This window comes from Epinephelus fuscoguttatus, linkage group LG14 (assembly GCF_011397635.1).
Source record: "Epinephelus fuscoguttatus linkage group LG14, E.fuscoguttatus.final_Chr_v1".
In the NCBI taxonomy this organism is placed as follows: Eukaryota; Metazoa; Chordata; class Actinopteri; order Perciformes; family Serranidae; genus Epinephelus; species Epinephelus fuscoguttatus.
Genome location: NC_064765.1, coordinates 10,020,421 through 10,043,329, shown reverse-complemented (window position 1 = coordinate 10,043,329; position 22,909 = coordinate 10,020,421). Strand labels below are relative to the sequence as shown.

Below are 22,909 nucleotides of genomic sequence, written 5' to 3'. Positions count from 1 at the left end.
TTTGTCTGTGTTTAGTTGTAGAAAATTCTGGTACATCCATGTATTGATTTCGTCAATGCACTTATTTAGCAGATGTAGGGGACTGTAGTCATCTGGTGACACTGTTATGTAAAGTTGTGTGTCATCTGCATAAGTATGGTAGGTAGGGCTGGACGGTATGACCTAAAATTTATATCACGGTATAAATCGAATCCCTTCACGGTAACGGTATATATCGCGGTATAAATTTAAGTGTAAAAGTTATAATAGAAGTGTTTCTGAATGGGTTTTGTAGTCCCTTAGCAAAGCTAAATTGATTAAAAAACAACAACAACAACAAAAGCAAAGATATAATGTATTTTTTAGAGCATTTATTGTGCAGAATGCAGATCTTAAAACTCAAAATTAAAACCCGGTACTCTATGGTGCAAAATGTCCCCTGGGATCTATATCAAAAGGTAATTTCCTTCTTTTAGCAAAATCCTAAATGACTGAGTTGTGTTTTTTCCACCTGGACCTTTATGCTCTGCCATTTCTCCTCTAATCATCACGCTGTAGCCTGTGACAGGTTGCTATGATACCACAACTATCACACATTCACATATGGAGTTTTTTGTGGAGCCCCTAGCGTCACATAGGTTTACATTACCAAAGGTTTATGACAAATTCTCCTGCCAAAAACCAACTCCCGTGTGCGCACGGCGAGAGAGGAGAGGGAGAGACGCTGTGCTGCTGCCAGAGGAGACACTGAATGAGTTCCCTCTGAGCGGTAAGTCGCTAAAAGAGTCTGAGAAGTCCGGGGCTGTTCATAAAACATTAACTCACTCACTCACAAGTTCTCCAGCAACACATGTTGCACATGCTACGCTAAATCACGGACGTGAACCAGCTCCTCTTGCTCCGCTGTCTCTGTGCTCGCAGCCATTTTCACACTGAGGCAGGTGCGATGATGTCATCGACGATAGGACGGTAGAGCGCAAATCTCTACCGTGGGCCAAATTTATATCATTTCTACCCTCTATCGCATATACCATGCAGCCCTAATGGTAGGAGATGTTATGATATTCCATAATCTGAGCAAGAGGGAGCATATAGATGTTGAACAGAAGAGGCCCAAGAATGGACCCTTGAGGAACTCCACATGTAATTTTTGTTCGCACAGATTCATAATTGCCAAGTGACACAAAGAAATCCCTGTCTTGTAAATAAGATTTAAACCAATTTAGCACGGTGCCAGAAAGTCCCACAAACTTTTCTAGTCTGTCGAGCAGTATCTTATGGTCGACTGTGTCGAATGCAGCACTGAGGTCCAGTAATACCAGAACCGAAATCTTTGATGCATCACTGCTCAGATGAATGTCATTTAAAACTTTTACAAGTGCAGTCTCAGTGCTGTGATGTGCTTGAAATCCAGACTGAAAGGCATCAAAGGAATTGTTTTGCTCCAAGAAGGTGTTAAGTTGCTAAAAAACAACCTTTTCAATGATCTTTCCTAAAAATGGTAGGTTTGATATGGGCCTGTAGTTATTTATTACTGACTTACTCCAGATTAGGCTTTTTTAAGAGAGGTTTAATGACTGCAGTCTTCAGGGCCATTGGAAAAAGGCCTGACTGAAGAGAACAGTTGACTATCTGTAGTATATCTGATGCTATGCAGTTAAAAACATCTTTAAAAAAGCTTGTAGGCAGAGTGTCAAGGATGATGGGATACTTATCCATAGTCAGTGTATTACACACAGTAGATGTCAGTCAGCTCACCTCCAGTTTGGAGAAGCAGGGCTGAGTCTGACATGGAAGTAAAGCAATGAACTGCTGTGGAGGGGTTAGAAACAAAATGTATTTCAGCCACTTAAAAAAAATTAATATCAGTTTAAGTGTACACTATATTTAGAATATTGTGATTTTCAATAGGAAAATGGAACTGCAGGAGCTGCTGGTCTACCAACGCCTTGAACAGTTACTTTATTTGTGATATTATGTGACTTTGGTGTTTAAAAGAGTTAGTTTGGATTCACCAAAGCTCCTGTGTTCAGCCAGCTAAAATTACTGTTTTTGTCAAGGAGTCTGGTGGCTTTGACGAGAGCATAGATGAGGAACTGAAGCCATTAATGGCTTCCCCCTCAGAAAGGGCAGTCTGACAGAAAGGTAAAGCAGTGAAAATACTCTGGATATAGCAAACATTTAATTTTGTAAACAACACCAGAATTCCTAGTCACTAGAAGAAATAAAGAGCTCAATAGAAACCAGAGGATCTGCAACCTTTGTGATGATAATCATGTGGGAGATGAGTATCATATTTTGTCTGAATGTCAGAATGTAAGCTTAATGACTTACAGAGAAAGGTATTTGCCAAGTATTATTTAATCCGCCCATCTTTGTTTAAATTAATTTTGTTATTACAATCAGATAAGCTAAAAGTTATTTGTAAACCAGATGCCTTTATGAAGAATGTCTATAGTGACTTTTAACAAAACAAGATGGGTGAACTTGTTCCAAATGCGAGTTCTGGTTAAGAATAAACCAATGTCCAGTGTGCATTATCTCTTTGGATTTGGTAATCCATTTTTTCTGAATACACTATACACATGTTCACCATAACATGGAAGGGCGACAGCATTGTCCATATTTAATCATTACTCCATTCAGCAAATTCAGATTTCCACAATGCCACTTCGTGTTTTCACGACAAGCTTACATACCACAGTCAAAAACTGCTTCCTTCCTATTCCACACACCTGATTTCCACTACCTGGAGCTTACCCATATCCACTTCACACATGAATGCTCAATGCTGTGTTCACTTTCATAACTGCATATGTATATTTATATCTACCTTGTGTTTAGATAAAGATAAAATACAGGACCAAAAACTATTACGGCTCCATCAATATACTTCCTTTGTTTAAGTAACTTTTGTTGTACTTAAGCCACGCCCTGTGCCATTGTTCTGTTATTGTATGTATTTTTTGTACGCCGTACCATAGTCTTGAGCCAACACTGCCCTCTAGTGCAGCCTTAGTTTACCATCCGAAACAACTGGAATAACCCAGCCCATAATATTATAGGCAAACATCATATTTTATAACTATGAATACCAACAGTGTGAAAGCATCATTGTGCACATACCAAGCACCAGTGCACCAGTTTGTTTCTTCTTATGTACATTAAAGTCCCTTATATTTACCTATATTCATTCTTGTTGTATTTTAACACACATTTGTACATTTGTTTTTTTTTTTGTTTGTTTGTTTGTTTTTTTGAGTAGTATAAAACAAGCCAGAAAATAACCTCAACTTTTTACTTTCCACCCCCATTTTTGTCTGTGTTAGAAAATATAGTTGCACCTTGGGAAATGGGTAAAAGAAAACTTTAATGACATTCAAAATAAATACAGTAAAAACGAGACCCCTTTTTATGCAAGTAGTTAAAGAGTGAGGATTTCAGAAATATATTTAAAGCACTATTAAAACCTACTGGGTTTTTCAAGAATTGTCAGCTAGCTTGCCAATTGTCATGCTAACTCTGGGAATTGTAAAGTTAAGCTAAAGATAAGGCACCTTTGGCTATCAACAAACTAACAACCAAACAAATATTAGCCACGAACTTAAGATAAATGTAATCACAAATGGCATTAAATACTGCCCCTAAGTAGTAACTTAGTATCCTTAGCATAAAAGCGTAAATTGGCCAGCAAGGTTCAACGGAAATGACATTATCAACCAGTAGAGAGCGGGATAGCGTTAGCTAGCAGCCGCTAATAGCCTCATTAGCGTTAACTAGCGTTAGCCAAACAAACAAATTGAACACAGACAAAACGTCAACTCACCTTCAAAAATAAAAGCAGCAAGCAGCACATACTTACTTTAGTAGAGTGGGAGTCGCGGTCACAGGCTGTCGACATCAGTAAAGGAGTCCAGACCCCAAAAAAATGAAGTAAACATTAGCGGCAGTTAGCGTAGCATGACTTTGCTAACCAACGGCTAACGTAGTATGCAACCGCCATTGACAACCTCGGTGGCCGGGGCTTAGTTAATTTAAAAATGTATAAATTAAATTACATTAGTATTACTGCAATTAGTACTGCTGGCTATTAACTCTAAAAAGCTAAGTTAAGCCCCTAAAAATATTAATATAAACTAAACTTGACTTTTGAGAGAACTTCTGCTGCTGTTACCATGACGACGACTGTGACTACTGCTGTTACTGTGAAATCTATTACTGCTGCTGCTACAGGTGCTGCTGGTATTATATGGGGCTATACACTGCTTGATTGTATTGGTTTGGACAAGTGCATTTTAGCATAAAAAATATTTTAAATACCTTTTAAAAGCATTTGTGTTTTATTTTTGGTTGGTGGCCTGTTGGGTGGTTACTTTCCACCAGTGACTACTAATACACCAGTGAGTTTTTTCCTATTTATGATACTACCTACTGCCACAACTGCCTCTACAACTAGCACCATGACCATTACAGCTAAATGACCAGGACGGTATCAGTACATTACTTTAAAGTTGTACTTTTCCACCTGTCCTGGGAGGTCAGCAGTCAGGGTTATCTGCACGAAGGTCCAGAGTATTTTGCTCAGGGTCACAGCAGGCAGATTGGATGTCCATTCCTTGATGCCTTGTCACAGAATGACAAATGCCAATCTATACAGCAGAACGACCTTTTCCTGAGATATTTCCGCTGTCTCATCCACTTGTCATCCTCGCTGCAGGATTTGATCGATGCTGTAGCGACGGCTGCAGAGGCCTCGGCAGATAACCTGATTCGGAGCGAAGGACGGGACATCCAGATGGAGGAGAGCCTTGACCTCCACCTGCCCTTCCTGTTGCCGGAGGGAGGATACTCCTGTGACACTGTGAGAGGAATCCCTCCAGGGTTTAGAGAGTTTTTGGAGCCGATTTGCCGGAAAGGTTTGGAATTGGGAATGATCAGAAAATGAGAAAATAATGTAGAACATCAAGATGAACACACCTAAAATGGTTTTATTGTCTTCCAGGTCTCTGCTCTTTGACATCCCAGCCGAACTCCAAAGGTGACTGGACTGTGCACTTCAGTGAACCAACTTATGCAGAGAGCACATACTTGGTAACAAAAATGATACTGTCTTAAATATAATTTAATTTTAACATAAAACAGGCATTTATACGTGCAATTTATTTATGTTTTCTTTAATAGGCAGCACACGGAGAGCCAGACATTGTGACGATCACACTGAACAAACCTCTGAACAGTGGGATGGGAGTCAGCATTGTGGCTGCCAAGGTGACTGCCTTGACAGTATTCAAACACCAAAACTATCTGCTTACTGTCCCAACTAATAAATGCCCTCTCTCGTTTACCACAGGGAGCGGGGCAAGGCAACCTCGGGATTTATATCAAATCTATTGTCAAAGGAGGACCGGCTGAAATGGTGAGATCTAGCACATTTTAGATTTGCAATGTACAGAATAGTTTCAATGGAATTATACAAGATTGAAATAATGGATAACATCTCTGTGCAGAACGGCAGGTTAACAGCTGGGGATCAGCTGCTGAGTGTGGACGGTCAAAGTCTGGTCGGCCTCAGCCAAGAAAGGTAGCTGCATAACAGCCTGTTGTACACCTGGCTGCAAGAAGCTTCTGTGTGTAGCCATGTGAGCAGCGTGACTCTAGGGATGGCACTGAATTTCGTTGTATTTATTTACAATGACAATACAGGAATTAAACTGAATCTTTATATTGATTCAGGGCAGCAGCCATCATGATGCAAACCGGCCCCGTTGTGACCTTACAGGTTGCAAAGTTTGGAGCAAGTTACCACGGCCTTGGAGCTCTGCTGAGTGAGCCGACCCCCGACAGGACTACAGGTACATACACATTAAGAGTTAAACCACTGTCCATGTTTCACTTTCTGCTCTTCACGACCTGATCAAGACCTTTTCCTGCTTCCCAAGGCGATAACAGCCATCCTAAGCCAAATGGCAAAGCACTGATGCTGTACAGTGTTGTGGATCCTGGCCCATCAGATCAGCTCCATGGAGCCAGCAGAAGGAAAAAAGAGCAGATGATGCAGAGAAACAGACAACTGTATCGCTCCAACCCCAACATGACAGGTGGGTGAACTTCTATTTTAGTCATGTTCATGTAGTAAATATTTTAATGTGAAATATGATTAATGCTTGAGGCTGAGTCATAAGAACAACTCCAGTGTATTTACTCCGTCCTTATTTCAGCAGATTTCTCCCCCGAGGATAAAGATGAACCTGGTGACCCTGTTGTGAGAGGGAACAACATGGCTGCTGTCTCCAGTGTCAACCTTTGTGCTGATGTGAGATAAGATTTCTTCATCTAATTCCTCATAACATTTGTAAACGTTCATTCACTATGGAGAGGAAGGTCAGCTTAATACACATACAAGAATCTGTTGTCTTCAACTGAACTTGTGTCACAACATTTTTCTGTCTGTATTCAGACATGTCACAGGGAATACCTGACACTGCCGAACCCTAAATCCCAGGACAAGAATTTATCTGACTCCAGTCGAACACAGCACACACTAAAAGTGTCTTTGAGGCCTTTGGATGGACAGAGCTCCAGTAAGAGGACCTTCATGGTAAGTCTTTATTAAACGCTACCGAGATTGACCCTCTGGTACCGAAATGTTTTATCATATATTTAGTACTGACGAAGCAAAGGAAAAGTTGACATATTGTGCACAGTGGTGGAAGGTAACTAAGAGCATTTACTCAAGTGATGTACTTAAAGGAGCAGCATGCAACGTTCAAAGCATCGATATTGCAGCAAACAATTAACCAAAGTTATAATGGGCTTTTAATTTTATACAGATACAGGAAGTGTTGAGTTTGAAATGACGGAACGATGCATTAACTTTATCGAGGCAAATGGGAGCGGCTCAAAAGTAACAATAGAAAAATACAGAGGGAATAATAAATAACGGCCCGTTTATAATGTAGTCTGTTTCAAATGAAGCTGGTAGCCTTTGCAGTTGTGGTGAGTAAAAGCCCCGCCACTATTTTTAAATTTCATTACTTTATGTCCATCTCCATAATGAAGAAACAACATTCTTTGCTAGCTTGATGCTAATGGCAGTACAGTGCCTCTGCTGTTTCACCATCATTTTTCCTTTTTGACTACAGAGCAGATCGCTCTGTGTTTCTATTGGTCAAAGTCACCGTTGTGACAGGAGCAGCTGTGAACGACAAAAAGAAGATCAAACATGCTAGACTTCCTGTCGGGCATTGTGAGGCGTCCAAGACGTGGTGTCGGTTGTCGTCTACTATGACATTATCGCGTACGACACTCATTGTCATTCACGATCCGAGCCGACACTGTACGTCACTGCGTCGGGCTACATTCGGGCTGATATCGTGAATTTTGGGGTTTTGACTGAGATTTTTTTAATGTGCAAATTAAAAATAAAGCACACCTATAGATATGTTCTTAATGTCGCATGCAGCTCCTTTAAGTACAATTTAGGAGTAGACCTACTTGTATTTTACTTGAGTATTTTCATTTTTATGCTACTTCATACTTGAAATCCACCACATTTCAGAGAGAAATATTGTACTTTTTACTCCACTTCATTTATCTGAAAGATATATTTACTTTTCACATGAAGATTTTACATTAAAAGATAAGATTATAAAATACAATGCATTGCTTACATTAATATGCATTTCCTTACATCTTTGGCTTGTGACTCCTTACAAAATAATAGTAACCCCTCTCAACTTTTCAAATAAACATGATTTAATAAAAAGCAAAGATTAGACAAAGTCCAATATGTGTATGAGTACATAAATGTTTTCTTTTTTGTTTCCTGCTCCATTAATCATCCAACAACCCCTCAGATTGATATTATGACCCTTTGGAGGGGTGGGACCCCTAGGTTGGGAACCACAGGATCAAACTACCTGTCTGTACTTTTACTTTTAAAACTTTTAAGCACAGTTGGCTGATAAAAAAGATTTTTAGTACACGACTTTTTCACTGCTGTTCTGGTATTTTACCTAAATAATAGATGTGAGTACTTCTTCCACCACTGATTGTTACTAAAATAATAAATACAAACAGTAAATGCTTCACTAATATCTCTGTATGACCCCTTGTAGCGCCAGGCTCTGTCACAGGAGAACCTGTGTGTGGACAGTGGAGGCCCCCTGCTGGACAAAAGTCAGAACATGTGGGAGCAGAAGATGCAGCGTACAAAACAAACAATGAGCCACTATTCATCTTTTCCAATCCGCTCAAGTGTTTCCACTCATGACATCCTCTCAGATAATTGTTCTCCTACAAAACAGCAGCAGGGCAGCCGTACAAGTGGCGCCGGTGTCTGGAGAACTCCTTTCTCACAACATCCAACACCGACGCCGTCCAACCAGCCTGTACGCATAGACATCCCTGTGACCAGAGCGGTGAACGCACACACAAATCCTCCTCTCACCACCTTCCAGAGTTCATCTCTGCTGGCTGTGAGGATGAGCCAGACCCTTAAACTAAATGGAAGTAAAAACAGTCATGTTTATGCCTGTCCCGTCACTGCAGTGAAGAAGCTGCCTCACACCTCACATCTATCATCACAGCAGAGATCCACCACACCCAGGGATCAAGCTGGAAAACCCCAAGTAAGCATCACTCCAACAAAACACGTCTCCTTCCAAGAACCTCCCACTCAGCAGAAGCAGGGATCAGCTCCTACAAAGCCCAGAGACCCTCGGGAGCTGTGTGACCCCTGGAGGAGGGAGGCCCAGGAGAAGCTGGAGGAGCAGCAGAGGCTCCATGTGGTGCAGCTCCTGGAGCAGGAGGTGCAGGAGCTCCAGGGTAAAGCCAGGCGCACGGCGGAGGAGAACGACCGGCTCCGAAGGCTCACCCTGGAGTGGCAGTTTCAGAAGAGGCTGCAGGAGATTCAGCAGAGAGGAGAGGATGAGGAGGAAGATGAAGATTTGGACATGATGGTGACGATACAGCAGCTGGAGAGAAGAACACAGGTGAAGCCCGGCACAATTAAAGGGAAGATGCAAGTAAAGATGCAGTAAAATCACTAAAGTAGATTAAATGGAGAGTCTGACAACACTATGGAAATGATCCCTACAGAGACACACCTTTTTCTTACAGAGTAGGATCATTTTTGTTTAACTAGAAACAACCATAAAATCACTCCATCGTCAAACCCACCAGACTCCATTTAAATAAACAACAGTGAGTACAAAAAACAAGGTCCATGATCACATATTAATCATATATAACAGATTAAAACTACACATGAATAACATATCTACCAACTCTGTATATAGACACTAATAATTTTATGACTATAGAACATATATCACACATTAAAACATGTTTATAACGTCTCAATCTGAGTTATACTAAAACTTTATATTAACTGAAAATGTATTCATAAGCTGCATAATTAAGTCAAAAATGTTATCTTAAAAATTGTCCCAATAACTTATGTCAACAAACAATTACATCTGTTACTAAAAAAAGAATTAAAGCTGATATATAATTAAAAAAAACCCTCAAAGCCTCAATAATCTATAACAAATGATTTCTCTTCCACATTAAGACCAGGAGAAACTCTGCTGGGAACACCGAGTTGAAAGAGTTGGAAAAGCAGGCGGGAACTCATCCCTCCCAACAGGAAGACAAAACTAGGACAGGTATGTTTGCTAATAAAAAAAATTACAAATACACAATCATATAATTTGTTATTAGTTTATTCACAAGAGTCTGTGCTCATCAAACATATTATTCATTTTATTGTACATTGCAACATTCCCATGTTTTTGGCAGATCAAAGAGGAAGCGGACGGAGTCAGGACTTTAACAACATGGCAGCAAAAGAGTGAGTTTAAAATTTAGTCAAATCTAACAAGCAGCTATTAATGTAGCATTTCTACTCATGATGACTTAAAGGTCCAGTTTGTAGGATTCAGAGGCTTCTATTAGCAGAAATGGTGTATAATATTTATAACTATATTTTCATTCACTTCTAATCACCAGAAACTGAGGATCATTTGTTTTGTTTTTTGTTATCTTAGAGTGACTCATTTATATCTACATATGAAGCTGGTCCTCTTACTGGAGTCCGCCATGTTGTTTCTACGGTAGCCCAGAACAGACAAACCAGACACTGGTTCTGGATAGGATTAACCACCGTAGTTCTCAGTGTTAGATGCCACTGAATCCTACACACTGGACCTTGAAAATATTTAAATCCTGTCAAATCTAACAGCTTATGTAGCATTTCTACTAATGATGACTTAAAGGAGTATTTCACCCGCAAAATGACCATTCCACGATGCCAGGGATCAGTACACTGAGGGCCTGGCCTCTGCCTACCGCCCAGCACCCAATGCATCAGACCCTGAATCCTAACCCTGTGGGTGTTGAGCCCACAGGGCGACGGTTCTTTGTTATCTGTTTGGGCTGAGCCCACCCGGGCCCCATGGCCCAAGTCCCAGCCACCAGATGCTCGCTGGTGAGCTCCATGTTGGGAGAGAGTTACTGCCTCAAGAAAAGGAGTTCAAGTATCTCAGGGTCGTGTTCACGAGTGAGAGTAGAGTGGAGAATGAGATGGATCAGTGGTTTGGTGCGGCCTCTGCAGTGATGCAGGCCCTGTGCCCGACCGTCATGGTGAAGAGGGAGCTGAGCCAGAGGGCAAAGCTTTTGATTTACTGGTCCATCTACGTCCCAACCCTTACCTATGATCATGAGCTCTGGGTAGTGACCGAAAGAATGAGATCGCAGATATAAAGCGGCCAAAATGAGTTTCCTCCGTGGGGTGTCTGGGCTCAGCCCTAGAGATAGGGTGAGGAGCTCGGACATGCGGAGGGAGCTCTGAGTAGAGCCGCTGCTCCTTCACGTTGAAAGGGGTCAGTTAAGGTGGTTTTGGGCATCTGATCAGGATCCTCCTGGGCGCCTCCTGTTAGAGGTGTTCCAGGCACATCCCACTGGTAGGAGGCCCCGGGCAGACCCAGAACACGCTGGAGGGACTACATATCCCATCAGGAAAGCGTTGCTGGGGAGAGGGACGTCTGGGGTACTTTGCTCAGCCTGCTGCCCCTGTGACCCAGCCCCTAAGCAGATAAAAATGGATGGATGGAAAATTACCATTTCTGTAACAATATTTCACTATTTCCTTGAATATGTGAAGAAAACTTTTTTTTCTCACATTCCTCTACGATGAACGAAGAATCCAAAATAGGCAAACATTGAAGTAAATGGAGACCACGTTTAATAACTGCAGAAGTATATCGAAACTCTCACACAACTTGTGCAATATAATCCAAGCCTCATTTATCCAGTCGTATGCTCAGGACTTCCCAAACACATGCAACTGGCCTTAAACAGGATTTAAACACTTCAGTACAAAATGTCTCATGAAAGGCAGAGTAGCATGCTCAGGCACACTCAGGGCGTGCTGCTAGTAGGCAGAGGTGCTTTAAATCATGTTTCAGTGAAAATGAATGCATTTGGGAAGTATCGGGCATACTTGTTTTTCTTCACGAATTCATGGTAGCAAAAGGTGAGTAACTGATATGCAAATGGTCATTGTGCGGGTGAAGTATTCCTTTAATGACACAGACATATCTGTACACAGTTGTGTACTGTCACCACAAGCCTCTGAATTAAGTTTGCTTTTAAAACAGTGAGACATAACAGCAATTTATTCTTCCAAAAACTTTCAAAGTGTATGAAAGAGATCCCTGAGTAAAATACACTCTATAAATATAGTTTTAAAACAGCACAAGCTACTGTTTATGACCCCACACATGAATTCCATTAGTACTATTCAAGTATTCCTGCTAATATCAGTGTTTATTTACAGAAGCCAGGAGGAGAAAATCAAGAGAGCGTCGGCTCCTGAGAAGCTCACATTCAAGGAGCGTCAGCGTCTCTTCTCTCTGGCGTCCAGTGCTTAAATAAAGGTTAAAGCCTTGTAAACACAAACTTCAAAGGAGCAACATGTTCACATAAACAGAAGTAATGATGTGATAGCAAAAGGACAGTATACAGTACCATGTTAATGACAGTGTGAGGATGTATTCAATGTAGTCGTAGTGTGTAGTATTGTAAATTCTAGATAATAAAGAGTTCATTTGGCAATATGATTGCGGTTTTAAGCTTATCAACTGTAAAACTTGTGCTACCTCTGCCTCCTCTCAGAAGCAGAACAGTTACCTGTGTGAAAGCTACTTTGTGCGCTGATAAAACTGCACCACAGCTTTCTCTTGTTCGTGAGTTTCGATCGAGCCCTGTCGCAGTCTGCGGATCTCATTGATGGCGTCTATGCCGGATAGCTTCCTCGTCTTCACCAGGTAGCAGGCCAGCATGGTACCTGTTCTGCCATGTCCATGCATGCAGTGAACTCCCACACCCTGAAGAGGAACAATGCACTGTTTACTTTGTTTAATCATCAGTAACGCAGCACACAATGTCTGCATGAGTCGTTGCAAGGAGACAGGAATTTACATTTTGTTTTTGCAAGTTGAGCTGATGCAGGAAGTCAGTTTATTAACAAATCCTTGACTGGCTGCTTTTCTTCGTCTTGTGAGATGTTAAACTGAATATTTTTGGGGTTTTAAACTTTTAATCAGACAAAGCGAGCAATTTGAAGACATCATCTTAAATCATGCCCACAGGCCACATCTGGCCTAAAGGACAACCTCCAACTGGCCCAGCATATAAAATCTGATACACCACTATGACTGAAATATATAAACTACATATAGAGTCCTGAAGTAGCTAATGAGTGAGCCATCCTGCTGCCTTCTTATCTCTGTTGAGTTACACATGCACAGTACCAAACGGGCTGGGTGTACAGATTGGTATAGCGGCACGGCCAATCACATCTTTCACAAATTAAGTGTTTTGTGACACAGTTTCAGCAGCTTACTCCTCTTTTGCTTTTTGATTGATGCACTCTGGAGGAGCTGTAAGGTTGTGAAAGACAGTTTCTCTTCCACTGGTCCAGGAGATTCATCAACCTGATGCCAAATGTTTTAGGTTTCATTGCTTGTGAGCCTGCGTACAATACTAGACTCAACCCTGGAGAGTCCTGAAAGAACTTTATAAGCATAACCATCCATCAAGCACAGAGCTCTTACCTCCCCCTTGGCGTTGGCCTGCTCCACGATGGAGAGAAATCTTTCGATCTGACTCGGTGAAGGAGACGTGAAGTCCGCTATCTTGATGTGGTGCAGCTTCAACTCTGGGCACGTGTCATGGTGAGGTGGTTTTCTCTCACACAGGCAAACCAGGTGTTTGATGCCGTTGTCCAGCAGGTAGCGGTATTCACATGGCATCCTGGGTAGGGCCAGACCGGCCACTTTGTTTGGATCGACCCAGGAGAAGTTGTGTGGAGGCGTGGAGGCCATGATTGTCCAGCTAAGAGGAGGGGACAAAGACAGAGTCAAATCAAGCCAGTTTATTTGCATTGCAACAAGCAATGCTGAAAACCTGCCATGGAAATGTGGACGGAAGATCAGAATCAGGATCAGAACAGATAATTGTGAATTATAAATGCAGGAGGCCAAAGGCAGGACTGACTTCCTGTGGCGCTCTGTGGTGCATCTTGGGGGAATGAGTCTATCACTGAATTCAGTGGAGTGGGTGGGAGACATTGTCCAAGATGACACGTATATTAGACAGCATCCTCCTCTCTGCCACTGCCACCATCTAGTCCAGCTCCACTCCCACTACGTTATTGGCCTTGTGAATCGGTTTATTGAGTCTGTTGGCGTCTGCTACCCTCAACCTGCTGCCAAAGCACACAACAGCAAACAGGATAGCACTACCTCACAAAACATCCTCAGATGTAGAAGTCCCTCAGCCTGAGTTCCCTCTCTGTGGTTTAAAAACACACACGGATATGCCAGGGTTAAAGGCATTAGGAAAGAGGATGCTCAGGGTATCTGTCAGCACCATATAGTTAATATACAGCCAGGTGAGACTGCAACCAATCCAACTTGACATTGGCATTTTGTAAGATAAGAAGAAGAACAAGAAAAACCTTGGTTTTTATTATAGGTAGCTGCATTTGTCTGCAATAGGAAGAGCTACCACTGCTCTCTCTGATTGTATGAGTGTGTGTTGAGGTGTGGCAACAGGTCCTTGAATCTTTCAAGGAGTCTGCGCGGTTTGAAAAACAGTCAGAGTTTTTCTACAAGGTTTCCTGCAGTTATTAATCAATTTGTGGTAATATCCACGATATCAGCATCTGCCACCACATGTTGTTTTTCTATTTTTGGCAGAGGTGGGAGTAAGTCACACATGTGCAAGTCATAAGCAAGTCTCAAGTCATAACTTTTAAGTCTAAAGCAAGTCCCGAGTCACTGTGGTGAAAATTAAGCAAGTCACAAGTCAAGTCATACTCACAAACTTATAAAGATAATATAAACTGCACCCAGTGGTGGAATGTAACTAAACACATTTACTCTTGTACTGTAAGTACAAATCTGACCTCTACTCCACTACATTTATCTGACAGCTTTAGTTACTAGTTACTTTACAAATTAATTTGCTCTGGAAACATGAAATGTTCAAGTACAGCTGGAACCACGAGTCAATTATTGAACTGATAGAAAAGACATTAGACACTATTTTGATAATCTCAGTCAAAAAGTGAGTAGCAGCCAATCAGAACTCATTTAAAATGCAACATACATACAAAAATTCACAATAAAACAACAACTATTCAAACATAGTGGCCTCTTAAGAAAAACAAGCACATGTCTCTGTCACCACATTCTTAATGATGCCCTTAAATTCATCACTGGATATGTGTTTCTAATCTTTTAATTCAATTTGAGTTACTTTTACTAGAGTAAAGGTTTTAAATACTTCCTCTCCTGCTCCAAGCCCACTGGTCAGGGTAAAAGACTCCACTCTGGTAACATACCTGGTGCTGTCAGAGTGCATGTTTGATGATAAAATACTGTTAAAATGTGAGTCGAGCAGGAAAGGGAGTCCAAAATAAAAAGACACTTTGTGAACTATCTCTTGATGCACGGATGCGCACAGCAAGCGCAGTACACACACTGACAGATAGTGAAGTTATGTTGGGACAGCACGCAGGAAAAGTCGTTACACACTGTGTCAGTATCAGAACCTCGTACCAATAAGAGGAGAGCCTCAGTATATAAAGCCGCAGCGCATGTATTGGCTCTCACGGTGGAGACTGTGTGTGCGTAACGGCGCAGAGCTGACAGTGTGGCGCTGGCTGCAAAGCACGGTTAATACTGAATGAGTGATTAAAAACTTCACTGACATGTATCACGCAGATAAAACTGAATAAAAGCACAAGGTGAAGCTCATGATGCTGCCGTAAATACTACCATTCAGGAGGAAGTGGCAGTGTGGGCATGACTATCAGCCGGCAGGTCCTCCGCTGCTGCTTATATGTGTGTCATGATATTTTAAAAACTTCTCAACATCTAGAGAAATACAAATATTGAATAAAAAAGTCAAGCTCTTTGCTTTGTATGTTCTGAGCACATGTTGGAGCGCAGAGCAGAGATGGCAGTACTGAAATTAAATAATTTTATTTCTACTCCAGGCCTACTCCTGAGCAGCAGTTAAAGTGAAACTTCACCGCAGTGGTAGAAAGTAACTAAGTACATTTACTCAAGTACTGTACTTAAATACAATATTCACATATTTGTACTTTACAAATATTTCCATGTTAGTTTTTACTTTTAACGTCATTACATTTATTTTAAAATTGCAGTTACTTGTTAATTTGCAGATTCAGATTATTACTACAAAACGTAAATATAAATAACAATGCATTAGGGACTGTTCTTCATTTATGAGGGGGCCAGGGGTAAAAAGGGGGAGGCATGTCGAGTAATATTTTAAGCACTGGGGAGGGATTTATGTTTTTTTTATTTTTTTCTCAGGAAAGGTGCATACTATTTTAAATGGTTGCATTTTGTAGGGCTGCCCCCCAATGGCCGACCAAACGTTAGTCGACCAGAAAGGGCGAAAGGTTTAAAAATATTTTTTTTAAAAAAAGTGAAACTCTATTGTCAAAATAAATCAAAACCTATCTGACTGGACCATGTGGGAATTTAATTTGAAAGGACAGAGGCTAGTTAATAACATGTCGGGCAGGAAATCCAAAGTGTGGGATCATTTTGAGAAGGTGAAGGATGAACCCAAGGTGATATGTAAACTCATCTTCATTGGTCAACTACAAACATGACGTATCATGTGAAACATGGAAGTAGCTACATGCCCATTAGCCCACAGCGTCATTAACAGGCGGCTCGCTCAGTGTGTGACGTGCACTTGTAGATAAAATATAGGCCTATATTAATGAAGGTTCATTAGTATGGTTTTGTATTTCTCTGTAATGTAGCACAGTGTTAACAATGTTACTGATACTATTCTTTCTCACACCTTCAACTCAAACCATTGTGTAGCCCTGCACAAAATATATCATTTAATAATCAAATTAATATTGTGCAGGTGACTAGTCGACTAACGGCCCTAAATGATGACTATTTATCGACCAGGAAAATTCTTAGTTGGGGGCAGCCCGAATATTTTGTATTTATTTTGTCACTGATTTATTAGGAGAAAAAAATGCCAAAATGACACCACTTACAGTGCTCAGCATAAATGAGTACACCCCCTTCGACAAGTAACATTTTAAACAATATCTCAATGAACACAAAAACAATTTCCAAAATGTTGACAAGACTAAGTTTTATATAACATCTGTTTAACTTATAACATGAAAGTAAGGTTAATAATGTAACTTAGAGAACAAAATTTTCAGTTTTACTCAAATTAGGGAGATGCAAAAATGAGAACACCCCACTGAAAGTCTCTGGAGCAAAGCTACATTTTAGACTACAAATGTCTAATTTAACAATAATCAACCACAGGTGAGTCTAATTATTCATTACACAGGTGTCCAGCAGACAGTTGACTATAAAAGGGTGTTACTTAAAGTAAACCCCTTCCCATTTCATGTTGTTAGCAATGGCACCACATGGAAGAGAAATGTCACAAGACCTGAGAAAGAAAATTATTTCTTTACACCGCAAAGGTGAAGGCTACAAGAAGATCAGCAAAACTTTACTTATCAGTCAGAATACTATAGCAAAAGTGATCCAAAAATTTAAAAAAGATGGAACTGCAACCGTCTCACAGAGACGTCCAGGCCGTCCACGGAAGTTAACACCTCGAGAGCAGCATCTTCAGCAGTTTATTGCAGTTATCTAAGGCAGTAGAAAGCCAAACTGGGGTGACTCTTTCTCGTGACACAATACAGTGTACACTGCAGAGGAATGGCATGCATGGGTGCCGTCCACGAAGGAAGCCTCTCCTAAAGCCCTGGCACAAAATAGCCTGCCTAGAGTTTGCCAGGGCCCATGCTGACAAAGATGAAGACTACTGGGACTCTATACTCTGGAGTGATGAGACCAAGATAAATGTTTTTGGAACTGATGGCTTCAAAAGTATATGGTGTCGCAAAGGTGAGGAATACGAAGAAAAATGCATGGTGCCTACAGTGAAACATGGTGGTGGCAGTGTCCTTATGTGGGGTTGCATGAGTACTGCTGGTGTTGGGGAGCTGCATTTCATTCATGGCATCATGAATTCACAGATGTATTGCTCTATACTGAAAGAGAAGATGCTACCATCACTCCGTGCCCTTGGTCGTTGTGCAATTTTTCCAACATGACAGTGATCCTAAACACACATCTAAGGCCACTGCTGGATTTCTGAAGAAGAACAGGGTGAAAGTGATTCAGTGGCCAAGTATGTCTACTGATCTGAACCCAATTGAACACCTATGGGGAATTCTGAAGAGACAAGTTGAGCATCACTCTCCATCCAGCATCCAGTCTCTAAAAGAGATCATTCTTGAAGAATGGAAAAAGATCGATGTAGCAAAATGTTGGCAACTTGTTCATTCCATGCCTAGAAGACTTGGTGTTGTCATTAAAAATCATGGAGGCCATACAAAGTACTAGATGTAGTAGTTTTTGTTGTGGACTGTACTCATTTTTGCATCACCCTTATTTGAGTAAAACTGAAAAATGTGTACTCTAAGTTATATTATTAACTTTACTTTCATGTTATAAGTTCAACAGATGTTATATGAAACTTGGTCTTGTCAACATTTTGGACATTGTTTTTGTGTTCATTGAGATATTGTTTAAAATGTTACTTTTCAAAGGGGGTGTACTCATTTATGCTGAGCACTGTATAATAGCCAGACACTGTAAAAGCAGAAGTTATCATCAGCTGCAACATAAAATGGATGAGCACAATAATGCATTGATAATTATGATCCAATAATATGTATGATTCTGAAATGGGTCATTTTGCATTATGAGTCATTTTATTTGGTACTTTAAGTATATTTTGATGATAATACTTTTGTACTTTATTTAGGTTAGAGTTTGAATGCAGTACTTTTACTTGTAACAGACTCTGTTACAAGTAAAAGTACTGACTCTGTTACAAGTAAAACTCTGAGAGTTTTCTACACTGTAGAATTGCTACTTTTACTTACAGGTAAAGGATCTAAATACTTCTTCCGCCACTGCTTAACTGCCCACAACTTCATTAAAAAAAAATAAGCTGTATGTTCTGTAACAACAGTGCTGTTGTCCAACGTTTACTCGTCTAAAGCTTTGCAACATTGATCTGATCGGTGCTGATCAATCCGACAACAACAACAACCTGATTGACTGATCAAACTCAACAAACTGCTGTTGAGGAAAATAAAAACTTTGCCTTCACTGTACCACGAAACACACACACACACACACACACACACACACAGGGCAAACAAAATTTGTCTCTTTCTAAAATAGTGTCAGCAGTGTAGAGGTGAGTAAATAAGTGTGTGTCGTTAACAATAACCATAAGTTAAGTCAAATAACTCACATAAAAACCTTTGGATAAGAGCACAGTATTTACCCTCAAAAAGTCATGGAATACATTGCTACAAAAACTGATTTAGTGAAGTTTTAAAATAATACTTTTAAACTCTTTAAATATAAATGTCAACTAATTTCCGGGTTTTAGGATTCATTACTAAAAAAAACTGCGTCACTGTTTGCTTTTTTTCTTACCTCGAGGTGCCGCCCCTCTAGTATAGAGCAATATAATATAGTATACAATAAAGCCCAACGGTTGTAGCGGGCATTTTTAGTAAATATTACCTTTCCAACGAGTTGAATAATTCCTGATAAAGTGGTTAAAGAGATCGTGAGAAAACAGTCCAAAAAGTAATCATCTGCTGACTCACAGGAGTGAAGACATTTAAATATAAATGTCAACTAATTTTCGGGTTTTAGGATTCATTACTAAAAAAACTGCGTCACTGTTTGCTTTTTTTCTTACCTCGAGGTGCCGCCCCTCTAGTATAGAGCAATATAATATAGTATACAATAAAGCCCAACGGTTGTAGCGGGCATTTTTAGTAAATATTACCTTTCCAACGAGTTGAATAATTCCTGATAAAGTGGTTAAAGAGATCGTGAGAAAACAATCCAAAAAGTAATCATCTGCTGACTCACAGGAGTGAAGACATTTAAATATAAATGTCAACTAATTTTCGGGTTTTAGGATTCATCACTAAACAAAACTGCGTCACTGTTTGCTTTTTTTCTTACCTCGAGGTGCCGCCCCTCTAGTATAGAGCAATATAATATAGTATACAATAAAGCCCAACGGTTGTAGCGGGCATTTTTAGTAAATATTACCTTTCCAACGAGTTGAATAATTCCTGATAAAGTGGTTAAAGAGATCGTGAGAAAACAGTCCAAAAAGTAATCATCTGCTGACTCACAGGAGTGAAGCTTTTGTTCAGCCACCATCAGCGTGCTGGATAGACCAGTGCAGTGTCTCATGGACGGATTAGTTTTAATAACATGAGGGCTTGATCTGGAAATACTCTGTAGATCTCATCAGACTCCACCTCTTCCTTTTCTTTCCTCTACTTTCTTTCTGGTCTCCTTTTTCTTTATGTGTTTATTAGACAGATATCAGACCAGATAATTTAATAGACTCCCTAAAAGTAAAAGAACAAAACAAGAAGAGGTAGATAAAACAATTATTGAAACAGGGTGCAAGCAGCAACTTGTGGTGCAAATGCAACATTAATAAAAGTGACATGTTAAACTAAAATAACATTGCATGAAGCAAGCAACAGAGCAGCATTATGCAGCGTTAGTATTTCCAGCGGTGGAAATGATTTCTTTTGTCTAGAGTTTTAAGTGTCTGTTTGCATGAAGACTTTAATCTTTGACTAATAGACTGATAAGATGGCTGTCTGCTATGGCAACAAGTAAACACTGTCACCAAGGGCTGGACTATCAGCTCCACTCAGGCATTGATCTGTTGCTTTAACATCGGTGGGAAGCTAATTTGTAGTTGTTTTATACCTGATCAGCTGAAATATACAATTAAGAAAAATAACTATTCATACTCACTGCTACATCAGAATTCTCAGTCAGTCACGTGGTTATGTGAGGATAATGTTATTCGATTTTTCGAGCACATACAACATTATCCGACCCCCCATACTCAGAGACAAACTTGAGGAGATGGGGTTGGATCCCTCCCTTACTGCCTGGATTTCAGACTATCTGAGAAGATGACCACGGTTCGTCAGGCTGGAGAACTGTGTCTCTGGGAAAGTTGTGAGCAGCACTGGAACTCCACAGGGGATTGTTCTATCTCCATTCCTGTACGCACTGTACACAACGGACTTTAAATACCAGTCTGAGTCCTGCCATGTTCAGAAATACCGTGATGACACACAGCACTCTGATGAACAGAGTCCATCTTGCTGATATTTAAGTATAATTTGTTGCATTTAAACCATGTATCCACCTTCATCAGTTACTCATTTAGACTATTTTGCAAATCATTTAGATTTTTATTAGACAAAAATAAATTTGTATCATCATCAGCGACTAATACTTTGTGAAAAATGCTAATGGGAATTTTCAAAATCTTGAATATACAGTATGAAGAGGAGTGGCCCTAAAATTGATCCCTGGGGGACACCATATTTGATGATTTTACTTTGACCATTCACATACACATACTTCTTCCTTCCATACATATAGCTTGTGAACTAAATAAACACTGTGCCTCTGACACCATTATGTCGATGTTTGCTTAGTATTTCAAAGTCATTAGTAAGGGCTCTTTTTGTATTAAAAGCGAGCCCTAAGCAGCAGTTACTACAAAAATATGTTAAAGCATGAACACCCAAAACAGCTGGGAAATTCTAAACCAGTTATACTCAAATCCATTTAAAATGTACTGTTACTTCCCATATATCTGTATTTGTGGTGTCTTGCCTATAACTAATGTTTAGACTGATGGAATAAATGTCTTAGGACCATTTAGTAGTTGCAGCATTGGGGTAGTTTAGTTTGGGGGTTAGGAGTTTTGTCATTTATATATGTCGCTGTATATTACATGCACTTTCTTTTTCCTAAAGCTAGCCAATGCCATAAACATAATTTAAAATACTGTAGTGAGGAAAGTGAGTGCTGTTTGCAACTTTTAGTGATGCTGGCAACGAAGAAACTAAGTAGGGGAGCTGTTCCTATGCTAGGAGGGGAGGCTGGATGCCTCCTTTAGGTAGCAAGGGACCTGGGTGTAGAAGGTGCCCTTTGCCAGTGTTTTCTGGAGCTTCAACTACCCTGTTGCAACACATTGCCTCACGCCACCACGCCACTACAACCAAGCTGTCCACCATCATTGCCTCAGTGTCCTGGCTGCATCAAGTGCTTGTTACTGTGGGCACTTACTGACTCCGTGGGAGGCCCCGTGTTCGTGCCGTTGCCAGGGTGGGAAATATAAGTTCAAAAACTTTAATTCTTAATGTTAGATGTCGTTTTGTAAGAGTTATTGTCCTAGTCCTTTTATGATTTGTTTTAAGCTAGCTTTTAATGATTTGACACCCTGCCAGGGGCCCAATAAGAGGCAAGACTAGTGACTCGGTTTCCCCTCTGCCTCCCCCTAGTGGTTGAAATCGTTTTGACCGGCCTACAGTTTGGAGCCTCATTGATTGCTGGGTGTTTTGATATTGTGTACCAGCAGTGTACAGTGTTTCTCTGAATTTTTATGAATTTGTATTTTCAAAAAAAATACTATTTTTGTATTCTACACCAACTAAAATGTGTAGCAATACAATTTGCTTTAAGTCTGGGTCTGTATTCTCAAGCTTTAGAGAGCTTATCAGGGTGTCCTACTTCACATCTTCATTTTTTCTCATGAACTCAGATTGATCACTGGTTTCAGTGTAGTGTGGTTTAACATTAACTTACGTTAGTCTGTGACCAGCTCTTCAAACAGTGGTGTACAAATAGATTAGAAAATAAAACAATAGCGTAGCATCTAGTTTAACGTTAGCTAACTTAACCTATGAACAAATTAAGAAACCAACTAGCTAAACAAACAGAAGCTGCCATGTATTGACTACTAGCTCAGAGTCGTTGCAGTGTACCGTTACGTTGCTGAAAATGCGACATAAAGCTTCGCCATTAGCTTAACGTTAACTGTTTGTCCGTCTATTAAGTTATGCCTATCTATTTATTACACAGCCATGTATCAGTACACCGTCTCTCCCACAAAGTACTCCCAAAATTACTCACAGTTTCCCCGTGTTAAGTCAGAGGACTGGATATTCCGCTGCTGGTCGAGCCGGTGCTTCCTAACGGATCGTTACCATAATGGCTCCCTCCACCTCACAGAGGGAGCCGTTTACTACGGCATGCTAACTGCTGAGATAACGGTACCGTTATGTAACCGAAGCTAGCTGTCGCAATGCTAGTCAGAGAGCAGCGTAGCCTTTAGCTGACCTTTAGCCAAAGTTAGCGTCTCATCAGGGTGGACAGCTGTCGGTATAAATCAGGTCTGAACAATATAATGA

At 40.5% G+C, this 22,909-nt stretch overlaps 2 protein-coding genes across 7 annotated transcripts in view; one reads left to right on the top strand and one right to left on the bottom strand.

The window, feature by feature from the left end:
- Nucleotides 1-9,897, top strand: part of LOC125900603 (afadin) — an 18,309-nt gene extending 8,412 nt beyond the window's left edge. Inside the window, exons 12-23 of the mRNA XM_049595707.1 lie at nt 4,697-4,895; nt 4,982-5,070; nt 5,161-5,247; nt 5,330-5,395; nt 5,487-5,560; nt 5,713-5,831; nt 5,919-6,077; nt 6,198-6,292; nt 6,437-6,577; nt 8,097-8,972; nt 9,554-9,647; nt 9,781-9,897. Coding sequence (XP_049451664.1) covers nt 4,697-4,895; nt 4,982-5,070; nt 5,161-5,247; nt 5,330-5,395; nt 5,487-5,560; nt 5,713-5,831; nt 5,919-6,077; nt 6,198-6,292; nt 6,437-6,577; nt 8,097-8,972; nt 9,554-9,647; nt 9,781-9,836 — 2,055 coding nt within the window. The 3' untranslated portion in view covers nt 9,837-9,897. The remainder of the gene's footprint in view (nt 1-4,696; nt 4,896-4,981; nt 5,071-5,160; nt 5,248-5,329; nt 5,396-5,486; nt 5,561-5,712; nt 5,832-5,918; nt 6,078-6,197; nt 6,293-6,436; nt 6,578-8,096; nt 8,973-9,553; nt 9,648-9,780) is intronic.
- dusp23b (dual specificity phosphatase 23b) lies at nt 8,858-22,909 on the bottom strand. Of its 6 annotated transcripts, none has more exons than XM_049595703.1 (4): nt 19,722-19,885; nt 13,098-13,377; nt 12,172-12,368; nt 8,858-8,954 (listed from the first exon to the last, which is right to left on the bottom strand). In XM_049595703.1, the coding sequence occupies exons 2-3, from the start codon at nt 13,365-13,367 to the stop codon at nt 12,183-12,185; spliced, it is 456 nt and encodes a 151-aa protein (XP_049451660.1). In that variant the 5' UTR covers nt 13,368-13,377; nt 19,722-19,885; the 3' UTR covers nt 8,858-8,954; nt 12,172-12,182. The 6 variants fall into 6 exon arrangements, with proteins under 6 accessions (XP_049451660.1, XP_049451656.1, XP_049451655.1 ...); XM_049595699.1 differs by lacking the exon at nt 8,858-8,954 and adding an exon at nt 9,689-11,066 and having other exon boundaries at nt 19,722-19,884; XM_049595698.1 differs by lacking the exons at nt 8,858-8,954; nt 19,722-19,885 and adding an exon at nt 22,632-22,909 and having other exon boundaries at nt 9,689-12,368.

Coding starts and splice junctions, on each gene's coding strand:
- dusp23b (XM_049595698.1), bottom strand. CDS start 13,367: ATGGCCTCCACGCCTCCACACAACTTCTCCTGGGTCGATCCAAACAAA. Junction 12,369..13,097: donor AGGCCAACGCCAAGGGGGAG/GTAAGAGCTCTG, acceptor GTTCCTCTTCAG/GGTGTGGGAGTTCACTGCAT.